The 22980-nt window shown below is 36.1% G+C and overlaps 4 protein-coding genes across 4 annotated transcripts; 1 reads left to right on the top strand and 3 right to left on the bottom strand.

The window, feature by feature from the left end:
- The first annotated feature begins 3505 nt into the window (after positions 1 to 3505).
- On the top strand, positions 3506 to 4366 carry LOC122601398. Its single transcript, XM_043774161.1, has 2 exons — positions 3506 to 3731; positions 3849 to 4366. The coding sequence occupies exons 1-2, from the start codon at positions 3506 to 3508 to the stop codon at positions 4364 to 4366; spliced, it is 744 nt and encodes a 247-aa protein (XP_043630096.1).
- A 4215-nt stretch (positions 4367 to 8581) lies between these two features.
- LOC122602295 (protein PELPK2-like) lies at positions 8582 to 9088 on the bottom strand. The gene has a single exon (XM_043774998.1). The coding sequence runs from the start codon at positions 9073 to 9075 to the stop codon at positions 8731 to 8733; it is 345 nt and encodes a 114-aa protein (XP_043630933.1). The 5' UTR covers positions 9076 to 9088; the 3' UTR covers positions 8582 to 8730.
- Positions 9089 to 12451: 3363 nt separating this feature from the next.
- On the bottom strand, positions 12452 to 13216 carry LOC122602294 (protein PELPK1-like). The gene has a single exon (XM_043774997.1). The coding sequence runs from the start codon at positions 13163 to 13165 to the stop codon at positions 12500 to 12502; it is 666 nt and encodes a 221-aa protein (XP_043630932.1). The 5' UTR covers positions 13166 to 13216; the 3' UTR covers positions 12452 to 12499.
- Positions 13217 to 15299: 2083 nt separating this feature from the next.
- LOC122601397 (protein PELPK1-like) lies at positions 15300 to 15977 on the bottom strand. Its single transcript, XM_043774160.1, has one exon. It carries the CDS (start codon positions 15975 to 15977, stop codon positions 15300 to 15302), a length of 678 nt encoding a protein of 225 aa, XP_043630095.1.
- Between the last annotated feature and the right edge of the window lie 7003 nt (positions 15978 to 22980).

Here is a 22980-nt window from a genome sequence, read left to right as displayed (position 1 = left end):
ACTGCTGAAGGAAGAACTCAAAAAGAGGCCCTAGAGGAGCTGGACAGACTGAAAGCAAACAAGGAAAATGAAAAGAAGAACTTGGAATATATCAAACAGCTGGCTCTCTTGGAGAAGGATGAGATGAATGGAGAACAAAGAATGCTGCTAACCACTGGTGGGCCTGAAGCTCTCTACAGGAAAAAGCAGGCTGATGTAGAGCAGCTACTGAAGGAAAAGAGAGAGAAATTTGAAGTTGAGAAGGCCAAGTGGTTGAAAATCATGGAAAAGATAGGAAGAGGCCTGAAAGAATAACAACCGTTGAAGCTCATAAAGCTGCCATGGGAACAAAAACCAATCTGAAGTTCCTAAGGGAAGGACATAGTGCTCCAACCAAAATTGAAGATGTAAAGCTGACCAACTTGGGGGCTTCGGAATGGTATGAAATTTATATGTTAAGCAAAGATAAAAAGGCTGCCAGCTATGAACAACTTCAAGGGGATGCTGAAAAGCTATTTTGTAAAGGCACTGAGGTTTGAAACCAAGTTCAAGGCAGACCTAACCATGCTGAGGGCAGTCTTTGGCTCTCCAACAGCTGTTTTTCTTCAGCAGGCAAGCGTACTCAGAAAAGAAAGCAAACCATGCAACCCTTGCCTGCTGACCTTCCTCCTATCTCAAGTGATGCTGGATTAAATCTGAGGCTTCCTCCCAGGTGTTCCTTTGAAGAAGGGAGAGTACTTGAAAACCCTGCTAGCATATTCTTCCAAAATTTCCGAAACGATCAACTCTTCTTTAGGATGGCAGAAATTGAACAAGCATCCACTGGTTTTCTGATCAGCATCAGAAGAAGATTTGCTAAGATGATTAGTGCTAGATCAGTCATCAGCAAGATTGATGAAGAACTGATGAAGCCAGCCAGAAGAGAAGATCTAGTGCTGAGAATTGCCAAGTAGGAAGACGCTTGGGAGATTGAAGCTGCTAATCCTTAGATGTCTTAATTTGTAAAAGCTTTATGCTTCAGCTTGTAATATTCTTTAATGATATAAAAGACATCTTTCCTTCATACTACATTCTTCTTACTTACTCAGCAAGTCTCTTCAGCGAATAGGGGGAGATTGTTGAGTCTTGGATTCGCTGACCAGACTTGCTCGCTGACATGTATCGTCAGCAAGTCTTCAGCGAGTCCAGTGACTCTCTTCAGCGGGTTGTATGCTGCCAAATGTTTGTCATGGCGGGAAGTATTCAAACCATATGAAGACAAGAGTCACATGATGGTTCTTCCAACTGTAACATACCTTACATGGCAAAGGTACATGTTGGGACCAAAACTTGGGTCTTCTCTCTCATACCCATTTTGGTAAAGAAGACAAGGGCTCTTGCTTGGAAGTACAAGGAGCCAATGGAACGTCGACAACCACCATCTATCACAATCAAAGGAAGGCTGGGTTGCCCTAATTCTTCCTCTATATAAAGCAACACAGCCGCATTGTATCAAGTGTGTTAGTCACCTTGAAAGTTTGTGTCACTTGTAATTGTTCAAGTTTTATAGTGTGTCTAGACTTAGCAATTACCTTGTTCATTTGTATTCTTGTAAGTCAAGTTTGTAAGATCGACCATGTATTCATCGTTTAATCAATGATACATATGATTATACTTGCATTGATTTATTACAATTGAACTTGTCATTGTTCTTGTTGTTTATCTTCTTATTTACTTTCTTGTCTAACTTAAATATAACATAAGTTGTGCATTCGTGGACTGTCAATGTTCTTTGCTATTGCGATTAACGCAAGTACCTTAAAAATCGTATACATAGATTGTACTAAATCACTGATGATACGTTGATTAACACCTACGGTTTGGGGATTATGTAATCTAATATCATTATATTTGGGTGGCGATTTCCTGCTGGTAACCGTACGTATTATGCTTACGGTTTTACGTTATCCAATCCTATGAGGGTAGTGACTATGTTAACAATGATTTGAGGGACGATAAGTACTCTCTATGATGGAGTTTTCTTGTTCTATTTCTGTTCTTCACTCCATCGTCTATCATGACTATAATATGTATACATATATATGTAACTGATTATATTGTTTCCCATTGCCAATTCCAAACATAACAATACCTACCATCTTTTAGGAAAAAATGTGCTTACAGAAGTGCTATGTAGAGAGAATGGGAGACTAACGAATTGAAGGGGATATCTTCATCTATTAGGGTAAGGACAACATTAAATTGAATTCAGGAAAACTTTTGTACTGGTTTAGTAGGATGTGTGCAATAAACCTTGACCTCAGTGGGCTGTTGACCTGTTTTACCTTCACTGAATTTGACCTTTTTCCTTTTTATTTTTTTTATTGTTATCTTTTGATTCAGATATATGACTATATGATAGGACTTTACCTATATGTATTACTTTTTGTTTCAGAACTTTTTCTCTTGGATAGTGCTTAGGCTGGTGTATGTTCCTATAACTGGAAATCTGGAATAGACTTTGGATCTAATTATATAAGTCAACTGTAGCAAAAAGCATTCGTTGCTCTTTAGGTCTTTTTATTAAATGTGTATTGTATGCATTTTCCCTCTTATGCTACTACCCTCGCTTTACCACTGTATGATGTTGTGGATAATTCTGAACCGGGTTAAGTTTATCTTATGGAGCATCCAAGACTAAGTCAATAATAAAGTTTACTAATTTCTCGTATGGCAGTTAGTTTTTATGTATGTTTTATTTAGTTTTGTTTAGTGGGGTAAGTAGTTTTCTATTTTTTTGATGCAACTTTTACGTTTAGTAGTTTTATGTATTGAAAAGTTGGTTTTTCATTTTTCCATATGAATGAAGAACAAATGAAAAAAGTGTCGGTGTTCCTTTGCTCTGTTCTTTTCCATTTCCTATAAAAGTTTCATATTTTCAATCATACATTAACACTTGGTATCAGAGCCTTATCGATCTTGTTTTATGCCAAAAGTAATCAAACACGAAACCATGTCATTGGTTGATCCATCATCAAGCTCATCAAAAGAAACTTCATTCCCGTTCCAATGTCCCATGCTCAACTCAGCCAATTATAAGACTTGGGCCATCAAAATGGAGGCCATAATGGATGTTCAAGGGATTTGGGAAACCATAGAATCTGCTGGGGAGGCGATTAATGATAAGAAAAATAAAATAGCTAGGGCGTTTATTTTTCAGGCTATCCCAGAAGACATTCTTCTTCAAGTGTTGAAGAAGAAGACGGCGAAAGAAGTATGGGAGTCTCTAAAGACCAGGTTTTTGGGTGTTGATCGGGTCCAGAAGGCGAGATTAGCAGCACTCAAGAGTGATTTTGACGCGCTAAAAATGAAAGACAGTGAGTCGATAGATGAGTTTGCTGGTAAATTGAGTTGCATAAAATCGAAGTACAGTAGTCTTGGAGAGACTATGGAGGATAGTACACTTGTTAGGAGATTATTTGATGTTGTGCCCGACAAGTTACTTCCATTTGTGGCGTCTATCGAGTAGTTTTCAGATACCGATAAGATGCCGTTTGATGAAGCGATAGGGTGGTTGAAGGTGCATGAAGGTCGGTTGAAATTGAGACACGGAAGTACATCAACCGAGAACAACTTGTTACTCACACGATCAGAGAATAAGCCCGTTAGAGGAAATGGCAGAGAAAACCATGGAAATGGTAGGGGTCGTGGTTTTTCAAGTGACCGGGGAGGTCGTAACGGATCCAGGGGAAGGGGTTCATACCGTGGAAGAGGTGGTTGATGCAGAGGTGGTTTTCATCGCGAAAATGGTAACCAACATCAGAAAAACACACGTGACAAAAAAGATGTCAAGTGTTTCAAATGTGACCAGTATGGTCATTATGCCAAAGAATGCAGAACCAAAAGAGAAAAAGATGAAGAGGCTCATCTCACTGAAGGACAAGATGAAGAGGATTCCCTCCTTTTCACAGTTCATGGGGAGGAAACCCCTCAAATGGTGCTTCTGAATGAAGAGAAAGTATTTCCGGACCGACATGAGAAAAATCGGAACGAGTGGTACTTAGACAATGGTGCTAGTAATCATATGACGGGAGTCAAAGAACATTTTTCCGAACTGGACGAGACTGTTACAAGCCTTGTTCGTTTTGGCGATGGATCAAAGGTGATCATAAAAGGCAAGGGCACCATTATTTTGGAATGTAAAGATGGCAGCCAATCAAAGATTTCTGATGTATACTATATTCCAGCTCTCCACAGCAACATTGTCAGCCTAGGACAAATGGAAGAACATGGATACAATGTCTGGTTGAAGGGAGGCTTCCTAAGAATGTATAACCCACAAGGCAGATTGTTTATGAAGGTGCCAAGGTTAAAGAATCTCTCTACAAAATTGAATTACATATGGTGAAAAATACTAGTTTACTTATGAATCTGGATGAAGAACCATGGTTGTGGCATGCCCGACTAGGTCATGTGAACTTTCGAGTGATAGAAACAATGGTTGGAAAGAATATGGTGAATGGAGTTCCAAGAATCAAACGCCTGAAGAAGTTATGTGAAGGATGCTTGATGGCAAAGCAGGCCCGAAAACCGTTTCCAACCGAAGCACAATGGAGAGCAAGTCAGCCATTAGAACTTGTGCATGCGGATTTATGCGGGCCTATTGCACCAAAAACCATAGGAGGTAATCAGTTTTTTTTACTCCTTGTTGATGACTTTACAAGATACATGTGGGTATATATGTTACAAAGTAAAGACCAGGTTTTTGAAAAATTTAAGTACTTTAAGTCAAAAGTTGAAAAGAAGGGGGTCATGTAATTCAAACACTGAGAACCGACCGAGGTAGCGAGTTCATGTCAACTAAGTTTGACAAGTTTTGCAAGCAAGAAGGAATTCGTAGGCAACTTACATCACCGTATTCGCCCCAACAAAACGGGGTTGTTGAACGACGTAACTGTACTATTTTAGAGGTTACTCGTTCACTCCTCAAAACAATGGAGGTGCCTAATTTTTTGTGGGGAGAGGCGGTGAGACATGCCGTTTATATTCTCAACAAGGTGCCTACGAAAGGAGTTGAAAACATGACTCCATATGAGGGGTGGAAAAAACGAAAGCCTAAACTTGATTTTATAAGAGTATTTGGGTGTTTGGCATATGTTAAATTTGTAAGAAGCATTTGAAAAAACTAGCAGATCGTTCCAAACAAATGATACATCTTGGCATGGAAAAAGGAAGCAAAGCGTATCGTTTGTATGACCCTGTAAAAAATAGACTTCATGTTGGAAGAGATGTGGAATTTGAAGAAAATACAAAGTGGGTTTGGAAAGAGAAAGAGTGTGAAGACAAAGGCAGTAATGGGTCCTCAACTTTATGGGGAAATATAATACTCAATGAAAACAAAGTGATGAGACAAGGTACTGAATCTTTATCTCCAATGTTTAATCAAACTCATGTGGATACTTCCTCCCCATGTATTGGTCGTATGGAAAAGGAGTCAGATGGACATGCTCCTTATGATGTGACAACTCCTAAGTCACATGACTCAACATCTCATAATTTAAATATGTTTGAGTCTCCTGCAAATAATCCAATCACACGTGATGGGTCTAGCTCACATGAGTCAAAAAATTCAAGCTTGAATATGACAGGGATAGCTTCATCTGATTATGACCATACGCCTGTGCGTGGGGCCAGGTCCTTACCAGATATATATTCAAGATGTGAAACTTTAGATTGTGATGATTTGTTGTTGATATCAGATGAAGAACCTCATTCTTTTAAAGAAGCAATAGGGTTAAAACATTGGAAAGATGCTATGTAGGTAGAACTTGAAGCAATCAAAAGAAACCATATTTGGGAGCTGACTGAACTTCCAACTGGGTGTTAACCCATAGGGCTAAAATGGGTCTTTAAAGTTAAGAAAGATGCAGCAGGTAACCCAACAAGGTATAAAGCACGCCTTGTAGCTAAGGGATATGTTCAGAAAAAGGGAGTTGATTACGATGAAGTGTTTGCCCCTGTTGCACGACTAGAATCAGTACGCTTCATACTGGCTCTAGCAACTATGAACAGTTGGAAAGTGTCTCATCTTGACGTGAAGACAGCGTTCTTAAATGGTGAACTAAAAGAACGGGTGTATGTGTATCAGCCTGATGGGTTTGTGATCAAAGGCAAAGAACACATGGTGTACAAGCTCAACCGAGCTCTTTATGGCTTAAAACAAGCCCCGAGGGCCTGGTATGCTCGGTTAGACAAAGCATTGAAAGATTTAGGTTTTGAAAGGTGTCCCCAAGAGCAAGCAGTGTACAAGAAAACATCTACTCAAGGTTTGCTTTTGGTGGGCGTTTATGTTGATGATCTGTCGGTTACGGGGTCCACTGAAACACAAGTGAATGAGTTTAAATGTCAAATGATGAACGAGTTTGCAATGAGTGACCTGGGAAATTTGAACTACTACCTGGGCATTGAAGTGAATCAGTCACAAGATCACACCACAATAACTCAAACCGGGTATGCAACTCGTATTTTGGAGGCATCAGGTGTGAAGAATTGCAACCCAGCTAAGTGGCCAATGGAACCCAAGTTACAACTAACTAAAGATGAAAATGGAAAACCGGTTGACGAGACACAATATCGAAGTCTGGTAGGCAGCCTACGCTACTTACTACATACGAAACCCGACCTTGCTTATAGTGTTGGAGTAGTCAGCAGGTTTATGCAAAACCCCAAGGAATCACACCTGACTGCAGTAAAGCAGATTTTAAGGTATGTGAAAGGTACACTAAATTTTGGGTTGATTTACAAGAAGGGAGGAGATGGGAAATTAGTTGGCTTTAGTGATAGCAGTCACGGGACTGATGTAAATGATAGAAGGGGAACAACAGGCACTGTGTTTTATTTTTCGGGCAATCCTATTACATGGTCCTCTCATAAACAAAAAACGGTGGCACTCTCTTCTTGTGAAGCTGAATTTATGTCAGCCACTTCCTCAGCTTGTCAAGCTTTGTGGTTAAGAAGTTTGTTGGTCGACCTCACAGGTGAAGTAGCCAAACCAGTTCGATTATTTGTTGATAATGAGTCCGCTATTGCTCTTATGAAGAATCCCGTCTTTCACGGTCGTAGCAAACACATTGACACGAAGTTTAACTTTATTCGTGAATGTGTGGAGGATGGAAAGATTGAGGTCAAGCACATTAGTGGTGAGCTACAAAGGGCAGATAGTCTCACTAAGGCATTGCCAAGGATAAAGTTCTTGGAGATGAGAGAATTAATGGGTGTGAAAGAAATTCAGAAGAAGGTTCAGAATTAAGGGGTGAGTGTTGTGGATAATTCTGAACCGGGTCAAGTTTATCTTATGGAGCATCCAAGACTAAGTCAATAATAAAGTTTACTAGTTTCTCGTATGGCAGTTAGTTTTTATGTAAGTTTTATTTAGTTTTGTTTAGTGGGGTAAGTAGTTTTCTATTTTTATAGATGCAACTTTTACGTTTAGTAGTTTTATGTATTGAAAAGTTGGTTTTTCATTTTTCCATATGAATGAAGAACAAATGAAAAAAATGTGGGTGTTCCTTTGCTCTGTTCTTTTCCATTTCCTGTAAAAGTTTCATATTTTCAATCATACACTAACATATGACAATTGAGATCAAACAAACTAATTAAATTTCTGATCGTAGATAACGTATGCTACTTTAGATTTGGGGAATAAATGAACCAGCACATCGAACTTTATACAGGATGTTGCACGTGGAAAAAAATGATGGATTAACTCAAAAAAATAAAATAAAATTGTATCGATATAGGAACTTGGATGAGGTAGATTCGAATTTTGGCTACCACTTCAATAGTCAAAATACCGATTTTTGTTGCTTTTGGTGAGTGTAAAGTTTTAGATGGTCTGTAACTTATAAAAAAATGTTGAAGTTTTTATGATGATGTTGAATTTCATCCAACTTTCCAGGAATCAATAAAATAAATAACTTACACAACGTTGAACTTGCTTACGTACCCATGGGAGTTCTTATAATTTCGTAGATTGTACATACGAGAAATGGACTTTTGATTGCCGGAGGAGCAGTCCAAAACAGGTGGATTTGCCATCAAGAACGGTGAATTCTGGTCATCATGGTGTGTTGTATTAATCTTCTTATATTAGTATCGTAATATAGGATCAATTTGTCTTTAGATTTGTGGTTGAGAACGTATTATTGCATAAAATTTATAGGGTTCTCAAGTTTGCTTTATGTATCTTTTTTGTGTAAGTCTTTTTGTATCACTTGGATGTTTACTTTATATTAGTATCGTAATTTAATGGGGCATGTTCAACTTGAATGTAACATTTCTAATGTAGTCTCACATCTTCAATTACTCTTTCCGTAATACCGCCTTTAAGGGTCATGGTTGGATTTCGATTATCATTCACCAGTCTCTTCAAAGCTAGAACATATTGGTAATGAGAACTTGACTAAAATCAACCAGGAATGGTTCATGTTGCAATGCCTTTAAGGGTCATGGTTGGATTTCGATTATCATTCACCATATAATACTTTCAACTTTAATTAACACGTACATGGCATTAGATACATTTTTCATTTAATATGTAACATATATTAATAAGTGTGAAATACATTAGTGAATCAACAAAAAACAGAACAATGGAGAACGTAAAAACAATAAGATATCATCAATCAAACACTCTGAAATGATGAAGATCATGGTAGCAATAGTAACAAGGCTAGATGCAAACGAATTGCAAGCCTTGATAAAAATAAATCTCTAAGGATGGGGTATGGATGGGATAGGAAAGTCCTTGGGCAACTCAGGAATGGTTGGGAGTGCGGGCTTAGGCAGATCATGGATCTCTGGTACTTCTAGTTTTGGCAGAGGCGGTAGCTCTGGCTTTGGAAGCTCGGGGAATTTAGGTATCGGGATTTCAGGAAATATGGGCTTTGGAATTTCAGGAAATGTGACCTTTGGAATTTCTGGAATTTCGGGTTTTGGAAGCTCAGGAAACTCCAAAAGATTACGTGCCTCAGCAACAATCTTCCCTCCATTTAAAGATGACAAAGTGACTGAGACTAGTATTAAAAGGAAGCAAGTCATGAGGCGAGAATGAGCCATTGATATTATGTAGTTGGAATGAGAATGCATTTGTGTCGATTTGCATTTAAATGGGGAAATATATGATGGGAGAAATGGCAATAAGTAGATGAGTTTTGGTTAGAATGATATGAAATTTGTCATGATTAGCTCAACTTCTCTTATCAACACATTAGTTTTGCACCTGTCCTATCTTACTAAGTTTACTCAATCATTATTTTTTGCACCTCTAGGAAGATGCTAATCTTTTTATTTATTTGACTATAGCTCAAAGGGGTGTTTTGTATATTGTTCTTTCTATCCGCAAATGTTACTCTTACGTTGTCTAGCTAGGAAACTCTAAAACAAACCAGAAAATGATGTATCTGTCATATCATCTTTACAACAAAAAAAAAATTAATATATAATAATAAAAATTAAAAAAAAAAAAAAAAAGAATATAAAAAATAAAAAATGTAGAAGTTACATTTATAAATTTAAATTTAAGAAAAAGGTGCTGCGAAACTTGTTGTCTGCCTATCTGTTATTATTAAGTAATTTAAATATAATAATAGTGATTTTCATAAAAGAAATAAAAAAAATAAAAAATTTCTAAATTCTTTGCACAATCTGTGGATATTTAATACACCCACACCATAATTAAAACAAATATTAAATTGAAATAAATAAAACAATAGGCCTTTTTTCATTGAAGGTTACCGTGCATCATAAAAATCATCGTGCATCAATTACTTTGTCAATATTCGTGTATCAATTTAACCATGATCGTTCAAGATCTTGTCTTAGTTGTTTTACTTTTATACTTATTTTATAATACCCAACTCCATGATATATATCGTTGCTTATCTATAATTTTTAATTTTATTTTCTAATTAAGCGTTTGACCCTCCTTTCTCGAATCTCAAATCAGGAACCAACGAAAAGATTAGCTTTAAAATGTATTGACGAATAATAATTTTTGAATTTCTTATATTGACTTTTCTTTATTGTGTGAATACCCAAAAAACAATTGTTTAGGAAAATCTAAAACAAAAGAGAAAATGAAGTAACGCCATACTAAACGTCATATTTCTTAATTTGTTTCGCTTGATAAGTGATAACTGTTGGACTTGTAATGAAAAAATCATTAAATGGTCAAAGATACGCCGCCATACAATGTACATATGTATGTAACTAGGTACCAACAGTTTCAAAACTAAGAAATTCCGTCTATTATTCCATTGTAGAATTGCTGTTTATTTTACATTCTCAGTCAAGACTCTAAAAACAAAATCTTGTGTTATTACAAATCTTGTGTTAATACAATAAGCTATCTCTGTTTCCTTCCTGGCCATGGAATAAACAGATCACAACGATCAGAGATAAATGCTTTAAAATCTTGAGATTTACTGTTCTGTTTCTAGTTTTTGTATTACCACTGTCGCCTAACTGAGAGGTAATTATCAGGTAAGTATTTTTGGTTTGACATACTAGAATCAAGCTTTGAATTAAGTCACCATAAGTCACCATTGAATTAATTGGTTTGGCATATTTAACCAGTTTAATTGCAACAGCCAAACATAAGTCACCATTGAATTAATGTATATACCTATGGAATTATCGCATTATAGTCTATGCAGACTCTATCTTAGAATATGTTCAATTAACCTGACAACCGCAAGACATAATCACATAATCACCACCTTAACCCAAGTGTGCATAACACGAACCTAACATATGTGAAGCGGCTGTTGACCCGTTTCACACTTGCAGCCAGATTGAACCCCTTCTTATGTTTCTGTCATTTATCAAGGATAGATAGGAAACTGTGTGTACATTCATACTCAAACAATACAAGGCAATATACGATATATATATTAGACACATACAATCTAATGAGATATTTTTATATTTACCTACGCGTGCAATCTAACACTCCCCTAAATATGGTGGATGGCTAATCCATTCCCCATTTTGTTACTTAACAAAGTTGGATAGACACCTATATGAATTCATCCTGCATCAGATTAACTAGTAACGACTCAAGAAAGAATTCATATAGTTACCAGTTACCCTTAATATAAAATGTCTCTGGCTTAAAAACCTACAATATTGAATCATATAGTTGAGTTTATTAGCTGATTTGTGTAACGAGGTTGATTTGGAATATAAGGGCCGGGGATTGAGATTAGTTAGTAAAAGCCACCGAAACAAATATGCGCACAGACTTGCAGAGCCACACATTGCTTTTAATTTCCATGTAAAATGAGCCACATTTTCTTTAAATGGTTTATCAGAGCTCTATACCCATGAATTGCTTTCTATATGACCAAGCACATAGCTAAAGCCTAAAGGTTAAACATGGTGAATGCAAATCAATAATTTGTACTACGCTGAACAACCAAAATCCAATCTGATTTGAGAAACTAACCAAAGATTCAAAATTTTAACTATCTGTAGCATATATATATATAACATTCGTGAATTTTGACCTATTTGACTATGTTTGACTTTCGTTGACTATGTGGTTAATTGTAACGCTCGTGGTGTTGGACCCACTGACTTTCGTTAATTATGTATATAACATCTGCCTTTTCCTTTTTGGATTCTTCATTCATGTGTATAACTCGTGTTTGTGATTCTCGGGGTTATAGTCTAATAAACAGAATGAGACTAATTCGTAGAGTATTAGTCTAAATAGACAGAGTGAGACTGATTCATAGAGTATTAGTCTAAGTGCTGGAATCTAAAATTGCCTCCAACACCCCCTTTATCTCAGATTTTATTTCCTCCCACCCTCCATTTCTTATCTACCTTTCTCTCTCTAATTCTCTTCCATGAACACACACACAAACATACCTCTCTCTCTCTCTAATTATCATTATTTAAGAACACTTTTAAAATAAGAACACTTATATATACAGGGTAACACTTCGGTAAGAACACTTTTAAAATAAGAACGGTGAGAACACTTAAAAACATCATTTTGATGCATTAAAAGTCCATAAAACTAACATAGTGCTTAACTAATTATTATTATTTAAGTGTTTAACAACACATTAATCCGTTAAAATCGAAAAAATCACGTTTTTTGTTTTTTGCATCCATATTCATCAAAATGATGCATCCAACAAAAAACGTGATTTTTTAGATTTTGACGGATCAATGTATTGTTAAACACTTAAATAATGATAATTAGTTATGCACTATGTTAGTTTTATGGACTTTTAATGCATCAAAATGTAGTTTTAAGTGTTCTCATTTTAATTTGATTCTCATTTGATTATATATATATATATATCAATGAGATATCTGATACACGAATTAATTGATAAATCACATATTATACAAAGAAAATTACATATATAATCCTTCTATCTTCTTGGAATACAATGAAATGATGAAAATTCTAGTAGTTATAAAGATTGTTGTGAAAACATAAAAGACATGTAAGAAGAGCATGTTTTCAAGGATGCGGTAGCAAAGGGAATTCTTTTGGAAGTTCAGGAATGGTTGGCACTGTAGGCTTAGGTAGTGTTGGTAATTCAGGCTTTGGTAACTCGGGAAGTGTGGGCTTTGGAAGTTCTGGAAGTGTAGGCTTCGGCCCCTCGGGAACTATTGGCTTAGGTACCTCAGGAAGTACTGGTTTCGTAGCCTCGGGAACTGTGGGCTTTGGAACCTCTGGAACAGTGGGCTTCGGAATCTCAGGAAGTGTGGGTTTTGGAATCTCAGGAACGGTGGGCTTTGGAACTTCAGGAAGTGTGGACTTTGGAATCTCAGGAACTGTGGGTTTTGGAAGTTCAGGAAGTGTAGGCTTTGGAATCTCGGGAATAGTAGGCTTAGGAATTTCGGGAACTGCAGGTTTCGGTATCTCAGGAACCGTCGGTTTTGGAACCTCAGGAATTAAAGGTTTTGGAATCTCAGGAAGTGTAGGCTTTGGGATTTCGGGAAGTGTAGGCTTTGGAATCTCAGGAAATGTGGGTTTGGGAAGCTCGGGAATTGTGGGCTTTGGAAGCTCATCAGGTGTCTCCAAAAGCTTACGTGCCTGAGCAACGTTCATCCCGCCAATAAATGATGCTAAAGTGACAGAAACTAGTATCAAGAAAAACGAAGTGAGGAGGAAACGACCCATTGATGTTGCTGATTCTGGATAACTACTGAAGTAGAAAAACAAGAATCAATTAAGCAGTGTTGAGTTGGATTGAGAATTTGCGTTTTGCAATCAAGATTTTATAGGAGAAATGTGAGATGTGAAGAAGAGGGGTTGGGTGTACATAGATGAGTTGGTTTAGACTTATACGTAATAGGTATTTTTTTGTTCAACTTCTTACCTATAATAAATGCATCTTATTCTAGTATGTTTGACTTCCGTATATATAAGGGTATTAAATTACTGTCAATTTTTATTTGCTTAATAACTAAGTGGAATCTATTTGTTGAGGTGTAAATGATGGTGTTTAATTAACGATATTGTTTAACTAACAATGTTGTTTCTTTTCTTTGGTTTTCAGCTAACAGTATATATTTCCTATCCTATCCTATATTCTTATATAAACCAAAAAAAAAAAAAAAAAATTTAAGTCATGGTGTTTGTACTATAACAATTATAATTACCAATATTACATGAAAAAATATTTTAATGTTACTCATGTGAATGACCCACACATATACTGGTGAGGCATCAAGTTTTACTCATGAGACGGGAGTTTCAAATCCTGGTTTCCACCTCTCTAGAGTTTTCTTTTATGAACGAAGTCGCATGGCGAGGTTAATTAGGCCACCCCTGCATTCGCGTGCGTATTAGTCGCCATTCATTGGGTTAGCACTCAAGCCATCCTAATGAGGCTTCATTTCGTCTTCACATCAAAATATCAAGAGAATATAGTTACAACTAGTATTGTTATCATCTTTTTGTGTTACAAACTAGCTAGCTAGTATTATTATGATCTTGCCAATGGATATATATATTAAGAAGTCGGACAACGTGAGAAAATTAATTTTATTTTATGCATGTATGAGAAACTGTTGAAGGAACACGAACGGGACCTTGTTTATGTTCATTTGTTTATCTTAACGAATGGTTTACGAACAAATTGATGAACATAATGACTTGTTCATAACGAACACAAACAAGGAAATATTTATAATTTAAGTGCTTTTATTTAAATTTTTCTTTCAAATAACTAGGTATCAGTATAATATATTATATATATTCATATTTAAACTATTTTTTATATTATAGTTGATTGTGTATATATATATATGCAAACAAATATAACGAACTACTGTTCACAAACATAAACGAACTATTTTTTACGAACGACATTTCATGAACATAAACGAACGAACGTTCACGAATAAATTATCGAACGTTCATGAACGAATGAGAACTTTGTTCATGTTGGTTCGTTTAACTAAATGAACAAACACGAATAAACTTCCCGCCGAACGGTTCATGAACTGTCCAGTTAATTGTAGCCTTACATGACTTATCACCCCCACCATCTTACCGCCGCAACGCGCGGATACTTTGTCTCGTAAGGTATTAAATTCGTATAATCATTTGCGTTTATTAAATATAATAATAATAATAGTAACAAACACGAAATTTTAATATATATACTAACGTTTAGCCCATCTAAAACCGGCGACCGTATGCAGGAACATCTGATTTTTTTTGGAAAAAATAACCCACCGTACATTTCTAGTCACTAATTAAAATAGCTTCAAGTTATTTACATAGGTAACTAAGTAATGCAAACAAGTTAGAGATCAGTTTGATCAATGGCTTCAACTTTCAGCAAACTCGGTTCTCTGGTGAGATGTACAGAGCCCCAACTAATAAAGGCAATTAAAGCATAATGCGGTAACAATATCATATTTCTGAGATAATGAGGATTAATTGTCTCTGTGAGTATTTTGAATGCATCAAAGTTTATCACAATTTCTAAATTTCCGCTTATGAGATATTATGTGTTAGTGGCAAGAAATAAGATTGGCTGATTGGAAATAGTTGGTTAGTAATTTAGTAGACATTTATTCCTTTGATACCACTAGTCCCACAACACATAACATCGCTCTGATTCAATAAAACTCTGTGGTATATATAAATAACAATTCAGAAACATGAATTAACTCACAACGAGAATTTATACAAAAGGAAAACACATAAATAATCATATAATCTTCCTCAAACACAATGAAATGATGAAGATTGTAATTGTAATGGTATGAGAAATCCTCATTCACAAAAGAAAATTAAATTTTCAAGGGTGCGGCACAGAGGGGAATTCTTTTGGTAACTCGGGAATGATGGGCTTTGGTAGCTCTGGAATTGTAGGCTTTGGAAACTCTGGGAACGTAGGCTTAGGAATCTCTGGAACAGTAGCTTTTGGTATCTCTGGAACTACGGACTTTGGAATCTCAGGAAGTGTGGGCTTCGGAAGTTCAGGAAGTGTGGGCTTTGGAATCTCAGGAATTGTGGGCTTTTGAATTTCGGGAATGGTGGGCTTTGGGATCTCAGGAAATGTAGGCTTAGGAATCTCAGGAACTACGGGCTTTGGAATTTCAGGAATTGTGGGCTTTTGAATCTCGGGAATGGTGGGCTTTGGGATCTCAGGAACCTCGGGCTTTGGCACCTCCGGAACCGTGGGTTTTGGAATCTCAGGAACAATGGGCTTAGGAAGCTCTGGAAGGATGGGCTTTGGAAGCTCTGGAAGTGTAGGCTTTGGAAACTCCGGAACCACGGGCTTTGGAATCTCAGGAAGAGTGGGCTTCGGAAGCTCGGGTAGTGTGGGTATGGGAAGCTCTGGAATAGTAGTCTTTGGAAGCTCCGGTGTCTCTAAAAGCTTACGTGCCTCAGCAATGACATTCTCGCCACTAAATGATGCTAAAGTTACGGAAACTAGTATCAAGAGAATGTTATTGAGATGGAAACGAGCCATGGATATGATGTTGTAGAGTTCGGATGACTGAAGAACAATAAAGAGAAGCAGCTAAGAATAATGTTGTATTTGAGTTGTGATAATTGCATACGCTAATTTAGATTTATATAGGCGATTTGAGAAGTGGAGAATAGGACATATGTACATAATTTGGTGAGAATTTTACAAATAGTAGGTTATATTTAGTTCAACTTCTTATCTATAAATCAGTTGCAATTGTTCCTTTGAAAGTGTCTGCCTGCTCTGTACACGTTGAAAACTAATAATTTATTATATACAGTATTTGACAAGTTTGGAAAATAATTTCCTAATCAATAATAATGAGAATAGCTTTTTTATATATACAAGGTGAAAACTTATGTATAGTAACCACTTATTTATTAATAAAAAAGTTTAATTGAAGCCTAAAATTATTTTTGTATATATCATAATTAAAGTTATGAATTACAAAATATTGGTCAACAAAAACAATGGATAAACTATTTATCTAGTTTCAAAATATTACCATTACGAGTTATAATTTAACAATATATTTACAATTGAGTAACACGAACTGACAAAATTGCCAAGGTTATAAAAGTCTAACACATGATTCAAGCATCCAACCTTAGTGGTAATCTCACCGAGTTCCAATATGGGACATGTGTAGGCCGAGTGACTCTTTATTTATAACTTTCCATGCTTCTTCAACTTGGTTTAAGAAAAATTGACATGCTTCGACCTCTGATGCACCAAATTGTTCGGTAGCATTCTATGCTTGAAGCAACATGGCCTCGTTCTTGTTCTTCCTGCAGGCTTATATATATATGTGACAATGTATTGGCTAATTGATTGAAAATACACTGAATTTTCACTTGTTTCATTTATATTGTACACATCGATCTTACAAATATATTATTGTATGCATTCATCATTCTATTTCATACTATATATTGTCTCCATAAAATTGACTTAAAATGGACATATTACTCTTAATGACTGTTTTTTCTCCCCTTTTTTCCAGCACTTTTAATTAATGCCTTTTTATGAACCAGAAACTTAGTCATTTTATGTCATTCTTGGTCAATTAACTAATTCTTGCAGTAGTCTGAAATCGAAAGATGAATGCATCCAATAGGAAATTGTATTCATTTCTAATCAATTAGCGTGACTTTTTTTTTTTTTTAATAGAATTGAATTAGTACACGAGTAGCATGCAATGTACCTATATTATATGCGTATATATGATTATATGTATGTGGTGTATATGATTTGGTTTTGTTTTTGTTCCCGGTCTATGTTATTAACTATGTTATAATAACTGCATTCACCGTGTTGGTATAATCGTATAGTAAGTATGAATACATTTACGTCATTGACAAATGATACAATTGTGTTTTTGCCTTGCGTGTTGTTACATATTCCAGCAGATGTCATGGGTTATATTATGTATGTTGGTGTGCCGATAACAAAGTCTACTGGTACGCAGACTGTTGAATCTGACCAATGAAAGGTACGAAATCTGTATACTGTTAATCATTTATTTGTTTTTTGAATTTTGTCGAAAGTATTCCACTTAACGATGTTTGTTGGTGCCAATTTGCAGTGGCCTGCAGATCCCCGTCACATTGTGGGGCTTGACAGGTGAGGAGCTTATCAAAAAGAAGGATCAAGAACATGCGCTTATGTATGCATTCTTACTGCCATGACTGCTAAGAAATATAATTGTGAGTTTATTGTGGGTGTTGCATGTGTTGGGGTGCTTGTCAATTGTTATTGTAACTTTTTTTACCCTGTTCTGCAGGTGAACTAGGAATATCAAGTACATCGTCAACTCAGATTCTTGATGATGAGAATTTGCCGCCTTTGAAAATGTTCAAGGCTGGACTTGGGTTGTAATTGTGTGCTTTTCTTACAAGTTACTCCCATGAACTATTTTTGTTAAGCCTAACAGTTTACACTTTTGACTTGCAGTGCTGAGGATCTTAGCACAAAGCCCACGACACCTGTTGATGTTGTCCCAACAGTTGACTCTCTTGCAGCCCTCTTAAGATGGGGTCGTGATAAAATGGGAGGGAGGGTCAAAGATAATGGGGTAAAGTGATACAGATACCTATTACTGCTTTTGATTTGTGAGAATACATGTGTGCAACAATGGGTTGCTTTGTTTATTTTTGGAAAATGCATAGTGTCATTTTGAAAAATACAGTGGAAATTTTCGATATCCGAACCAGGACAGGTTGGTATCTGGTGACTTGCTCGAGCAGCCGTTGTCGGAAGGGACTTACAAGAACCAAGGATGGGTTCTGGTGTAAGGGTTGTACCTCCAGTGTGTTGTACCCCCATATTAGGTATACATTGTTTTCTTATGAGTATTGATATGAAAAGTTTTTTTTTTTGTTGTTTTCTTAAAAGTTTGAGTATGAATTTTTTTTTTTTTTTGTTTATTGTGTCTATTGTGTGGCAGGTACAAGCTTCATTTGGAAGTGAGGGACGAGACAACATCAATTGTTGTGACAATTTTTTTGATGAACCAGCCGAACAGCTGGTGCATAGGACGACAAAGTCTTTGATGGAGGATGAACAACAGGTTGTTAGACGGTTTTCCATTATGAAAGTTGTGTGGTGAATGATTAAGTTTAATGCCAGTTTCTAATGTTTTCCTTTCCAAAATGACTCGATTGATGATGTTCTTCCACCTGTTTTGCGCAACCTTCTTGGCACCAAACATGTTTTTGAGGTTAAGGGCCATACATACTTCCATGCTGGTGAGTATGAAGGCTTCAATTGTAGTGGGGTTACATCAGCTGCTATTAACAATCCCGTTGTGGTGGGTGTTGGCAATCAGCAAGATGTTGGGCACACGAAGGAAGGGACGTCATCCAGTGTGGACAAGCCACCTGCCCCAATAAAGACTCTAGCCAAAAAGAATGAGCCAAGGAAGCGTAAATTGTTAGTACCATCAAATGTGTTGGTATAAATCATTTTAGTGATACATATTTTCTATAAGTACGTTGTTATTTATGGTTATTCTATTCAGGGTTTTTTAAAGGTAACAGTTGAAAATGATGTTGGAAGGCGTTCAGAACCCAACACAGTTTTTGAGCCTATTCAGGGAAAAGGAAAGTATGTGGACCATGACCCTTTACTTGGTTTCCTCTTTCGTTTGTGTGTTTGTTTTTTATTATGTTAACTAGCTAATAATTGATTATTCATATTTTAAATTGTACACGCAAGGTGACTCTCGAGCCTTCAACACAATTGGACACTGAAGATGGCAACAATGAATATGTGGACTTGGCTGATGGTAATTTTGAACCTGGGAAAGAAGTTGGCCGCATTTCAAAAAAATCAAAGTATGCACAGCGACATGTTCTTGTCTATTATAATCATGTCTGACTGTTTCCTGATTGTGTAATGTGTGATTTGTGCAGGGTTGTTGAATCTAGCTCGGATTCAGAGAATGTTACGACCCCAAATGACGAAGAAGAAGCCTGAAATCTTGATAGTTATTTCATCGTTTGCTTTCACGTCGCCAAGTTATTTATGATTTCCAGCATCGTTTTGTTTTTTCATTCCAGCGTATGTCTTTGTCTTCCAATGGTTTAAACTGGTCAATGTGTGATCTTGAGATGTTGGTTTTTGGTTTGGCCGGTTGTGTTTCTGCTGTTTTTATATTGTTAATGGATGATATTCTGTGAATTTCCATTCCAATAAGTTATGGTTTTGAGTTTTTACTTTATTTGTTTATGATATTCTGGGTAGTTTTCAACCATATTCTTGCTCACCGTTTTGTCCATTACTTTTAGTTACACATAGCTCCAACCAAACTATGCTTGGCAGGCAATCCGTGTAACACATTGCAACTAATAACCCATAAATGTGCGTTATTGCAACTTTGGATATATAGCTTTGATTCTAAAGTATGATCATCTTAAGTATATTATGCTTATTTCTGGTCAACCCATTTTTAAAATATATATCCATGTATACAACAAAGGTAATTGATATTAGGTATGTTTTAAGTATGGTCTAAGTCTTTGAATATTTTTAGTTATTGTTAACAATTGCAACATATGTTGAACGACTACTTCAGGGCATACCTTAAACTAATTTATGTAAAACTTGCTCAATGTTTTGCGTTATATTTTATCGATGGTCGGCCAAAAGGACACAAAAGGTTTATTGTTTTGTGTTTATAATTAAATATATATGTAGGTATTAAATAGTAAATAAAACTAACTTTTTACTCTTATGACCCATCATTGGAAAGCCATGTTACATAAACTTAACATACCAAACATTAAAGGTAGCCAACTTTTAAAACGACCTTAGTCTCAACACATTATCCAAATAACTAGTGAAATTCACTCTAGTGACATTGAAAAACCATATTGAGATTTTCTTAAAACCAATAAGTTATGGATTAAGTACGTCCTCAGATTAGCTTAGATAATTATCATTAGCTTAGATAATAGTCAATAATAAACACCTGTACAATTATTTAGATAATTAATTAACCATATGAAAGAGGTACGAAAATACGATGACAAATGTTACCATTAATAAACACTAGTTAGTAAAAGAACAAGACTAAGGCCTGTGCTTATAAGGCGGAACTTCTTGGAGCTTCTTGTCTGTCAACTCACAATCACATCACCCAATGTAACACCCCAACAAGGCGGAATAATGGGATATCACAAGAAAAGCACAGCATGACATGGAAATTAAGTAGAGACGAATCTAGATGCATTAAAAGGATTGGTAATCCATACAATTTAATCAAATACAAGTCCATGACCATTCAAAAATGCATAAGGAACACGACCATCAAACGTTTACAAAAGAGAGTACAAAAGATGGCATATGATCCTAAGCATAACCCATAAGCGGGGATAATGAATCACAAATCCACAGTAAGTCCAAGTCCAATCCTAGCATGCAAACCATCAATCATCAACCGACACGTCTTCCAATTACCTGATCACCTGAAAAGTGTACTAAAACGTGTCAACATAAAGTTGGTGAGTTCGTAGGTTTAGTTAAAGAGATCAAATGTGTCGGGATAGCAACCGTTAACGTTACACGAGGATTAGTATACCTAATCATGTCCACACAAATCAACACAAGTCAACGTTTAACAATATTGATAACCGGCACGACTTACATGATGAACAATGCATAAAATACGTTTCCTGACACGACTTACATAATGAATAATGCGTAGTAACCGGCAAGACTTACATGATAAACAATGCGTAAAAATACGTTCCTGGCACGACTTACATAATAAATAATGCGTAATAAACCGGCACGACTTACATGATGAACAATGCGTAATCATAACACATGCAATCCCGTGAACAAGCAAAACAAGTAAGTAACCATCATCTCGTTCAATATCATAATCAATCATATCAACTAACAATTATTTAACAAACGAGTACACTTTCCACCCCAAATAATGTAAACGTAGGGGCTACGAAACTCACCTTGGTCTGAAAAAGTAGTTAAGATCGAGCTAAGGTGAGTTTATAGATGTTCAATGTCTGCCACGTGTCCACAACCTACCATTATATATAATATACGCATTATTACGCGGTAAGCTGAACCCTAATTAGGGTTTCATAGTTGGCATGTAACTTAAATTAACTCCCAGGGATGTCTTAGAAGTGATTCAAGAACATTTATTGATAAAGGAAGGGATTTCGTCAAAAGCGGTTCAATGACTTAGCACCAAAATTTGTCATGAAAATCAAAGTGTTTAGAAATGTGTTTAATCAATTTTGTTGATCTTAGGATGTTAATATATGACCATTAAACAAGTTTTGGATCATTAAAAGTCGACCGATAACCAAACGAAAAAGTTGGGGAAAGAACAGAAGAACTGCGGCCGCTCGCACGGTCGGGCGTGTGAGCGTCTGTATTATGGGAAAACTGTGGCCACAAGCACTGAGCATCTGTCTGAGTTGCCGTGCTCCTACTGGGCAGGTTTTTGACTCCATGGTCGACAAAGGAAGCTCCAAAACACATTTTTGTGCAAAAATCAACATATTTTAACATCATTGAACATAACCCATATCATAATCTTGACCCAAAACATCAAATCCACCATTAAATCCTTACAAATGAACCTCAAACCCTAATGAAATCCTAAAAACGACCCATGAATGATTTGACTTGGAAAAATGACCCAAGAATGATTAAATATGATTAAGAACCTGATTGTAAACATAAAATGACAGTGAAGAGATGAATTTGACTTACCAAAACTCCACCGAAGCTAAAAATCCGAATTTAGGCTAAAATACCCAATTTCTTGCACTTTGACTTTGATCTTTTGATATGATGATGAAATGATGTTAAAGATGATGAATTTAATGCTAAAGTAACTTGATTAACATTTAATGATGTGAGAATTTAGAGACGGGGAGAAGAGTGTGTAGTTGGGTGCATTTAGTGAGAGAGGGGGAGATGAGAATGAATGGATGAAGGAGGAGGGTAAGAGTGATTGGGGAGGGAGTTTGGATAGGGTTGGGTCATGGGTGGTTCATGGGTCATGGATCAACCCATGGATCACCCGATTACGTTTCTAATTCAATTAAACGTTATCTTACGTCCTAAACCGAATCAATACGTTCACATAGCTTCGACTAGCATAAATAAACGTTTCTAGTCGATAAATAAATAAATGAATCATTTAAATCAATTAGAATAATAAATCACTTAGCACGTTCGAGTCAACGGGTCGAGAATCATATAAATCCACAAAATTATGAAATTTAGTTGAAATTAATCACGTTTAGTTGTGAGTTAATACACACAAAAATCACAAATGTTACACCCAAGACTCTATTCAGGACTCTCACTGCCTATAAAGAAAAGCTTCTTGGAACTTCTTTCTACATCATCAATTATTTTATAATTTATCTCACACACACAAATACACACATATATATACCCCACACATATATAAAACAAAAAAAAAAACAATGAGACCCCACTTTTTCGACGTCCACAAACT

The sequence above is a fragment of the Erigeron canadensis genome, chromosome 5 (assembly GCF_010389155.1).
Source record: "Erigeron canadensis isolate Cc75 chromosome 5, C_canadensis_v1, whole genome shotgun sequence".
NCBI lineage: Eukaryota > Viridiplantae > Streptophyta > Magnoliopsida > Asterales > Asteraceae > Erigeron > Erigeron canadensis.
Note: the sequence above shows the minus strand (reverse complement) of the source record. Positions and strands in the feature narration are given on the sequence as shown.

Excerpts from the sequence above, each read along its gene's own strand:
- LOC122602295 (XM_043774998.1), bottom strand. The coding sequence starts at position 9,075 with ATGGCTCATTCTCGCCTCATGACTTGCTTCCTTTTAATACTAGTCTCA.
- LOC122601398 (XM_043774161.1), top strand. The coding sequence starts at position 3,506 with ATGCCGTTTGATGAAGCGATAGGGTGGTTGAAGGTGCATGAAGGTCGG. Across the intron at positions 3,732-3,848 it reads GGGTTCATACCGTGGAAGAG|AATGCAGAACCAAAAGAGAA; the intron begins GTGGTTGATGCA and ends ATTATGCCAAAG.
- LOC122602294 (XM_043774997.1), bottom strand. The coding sequence starts at position 13,165 with ATGGGTCGTTTCCTCCTCACTTCGTTTTTCTTGATACTAGTTTCTGTC.
- LOC122601397 (XM_043774160.1), bottom strand. The coding sequence starts at position 15,977 with ATGGCTCGTTTCCATCTCAATAACATTCTCTTGATACTAGTTTCCGTA.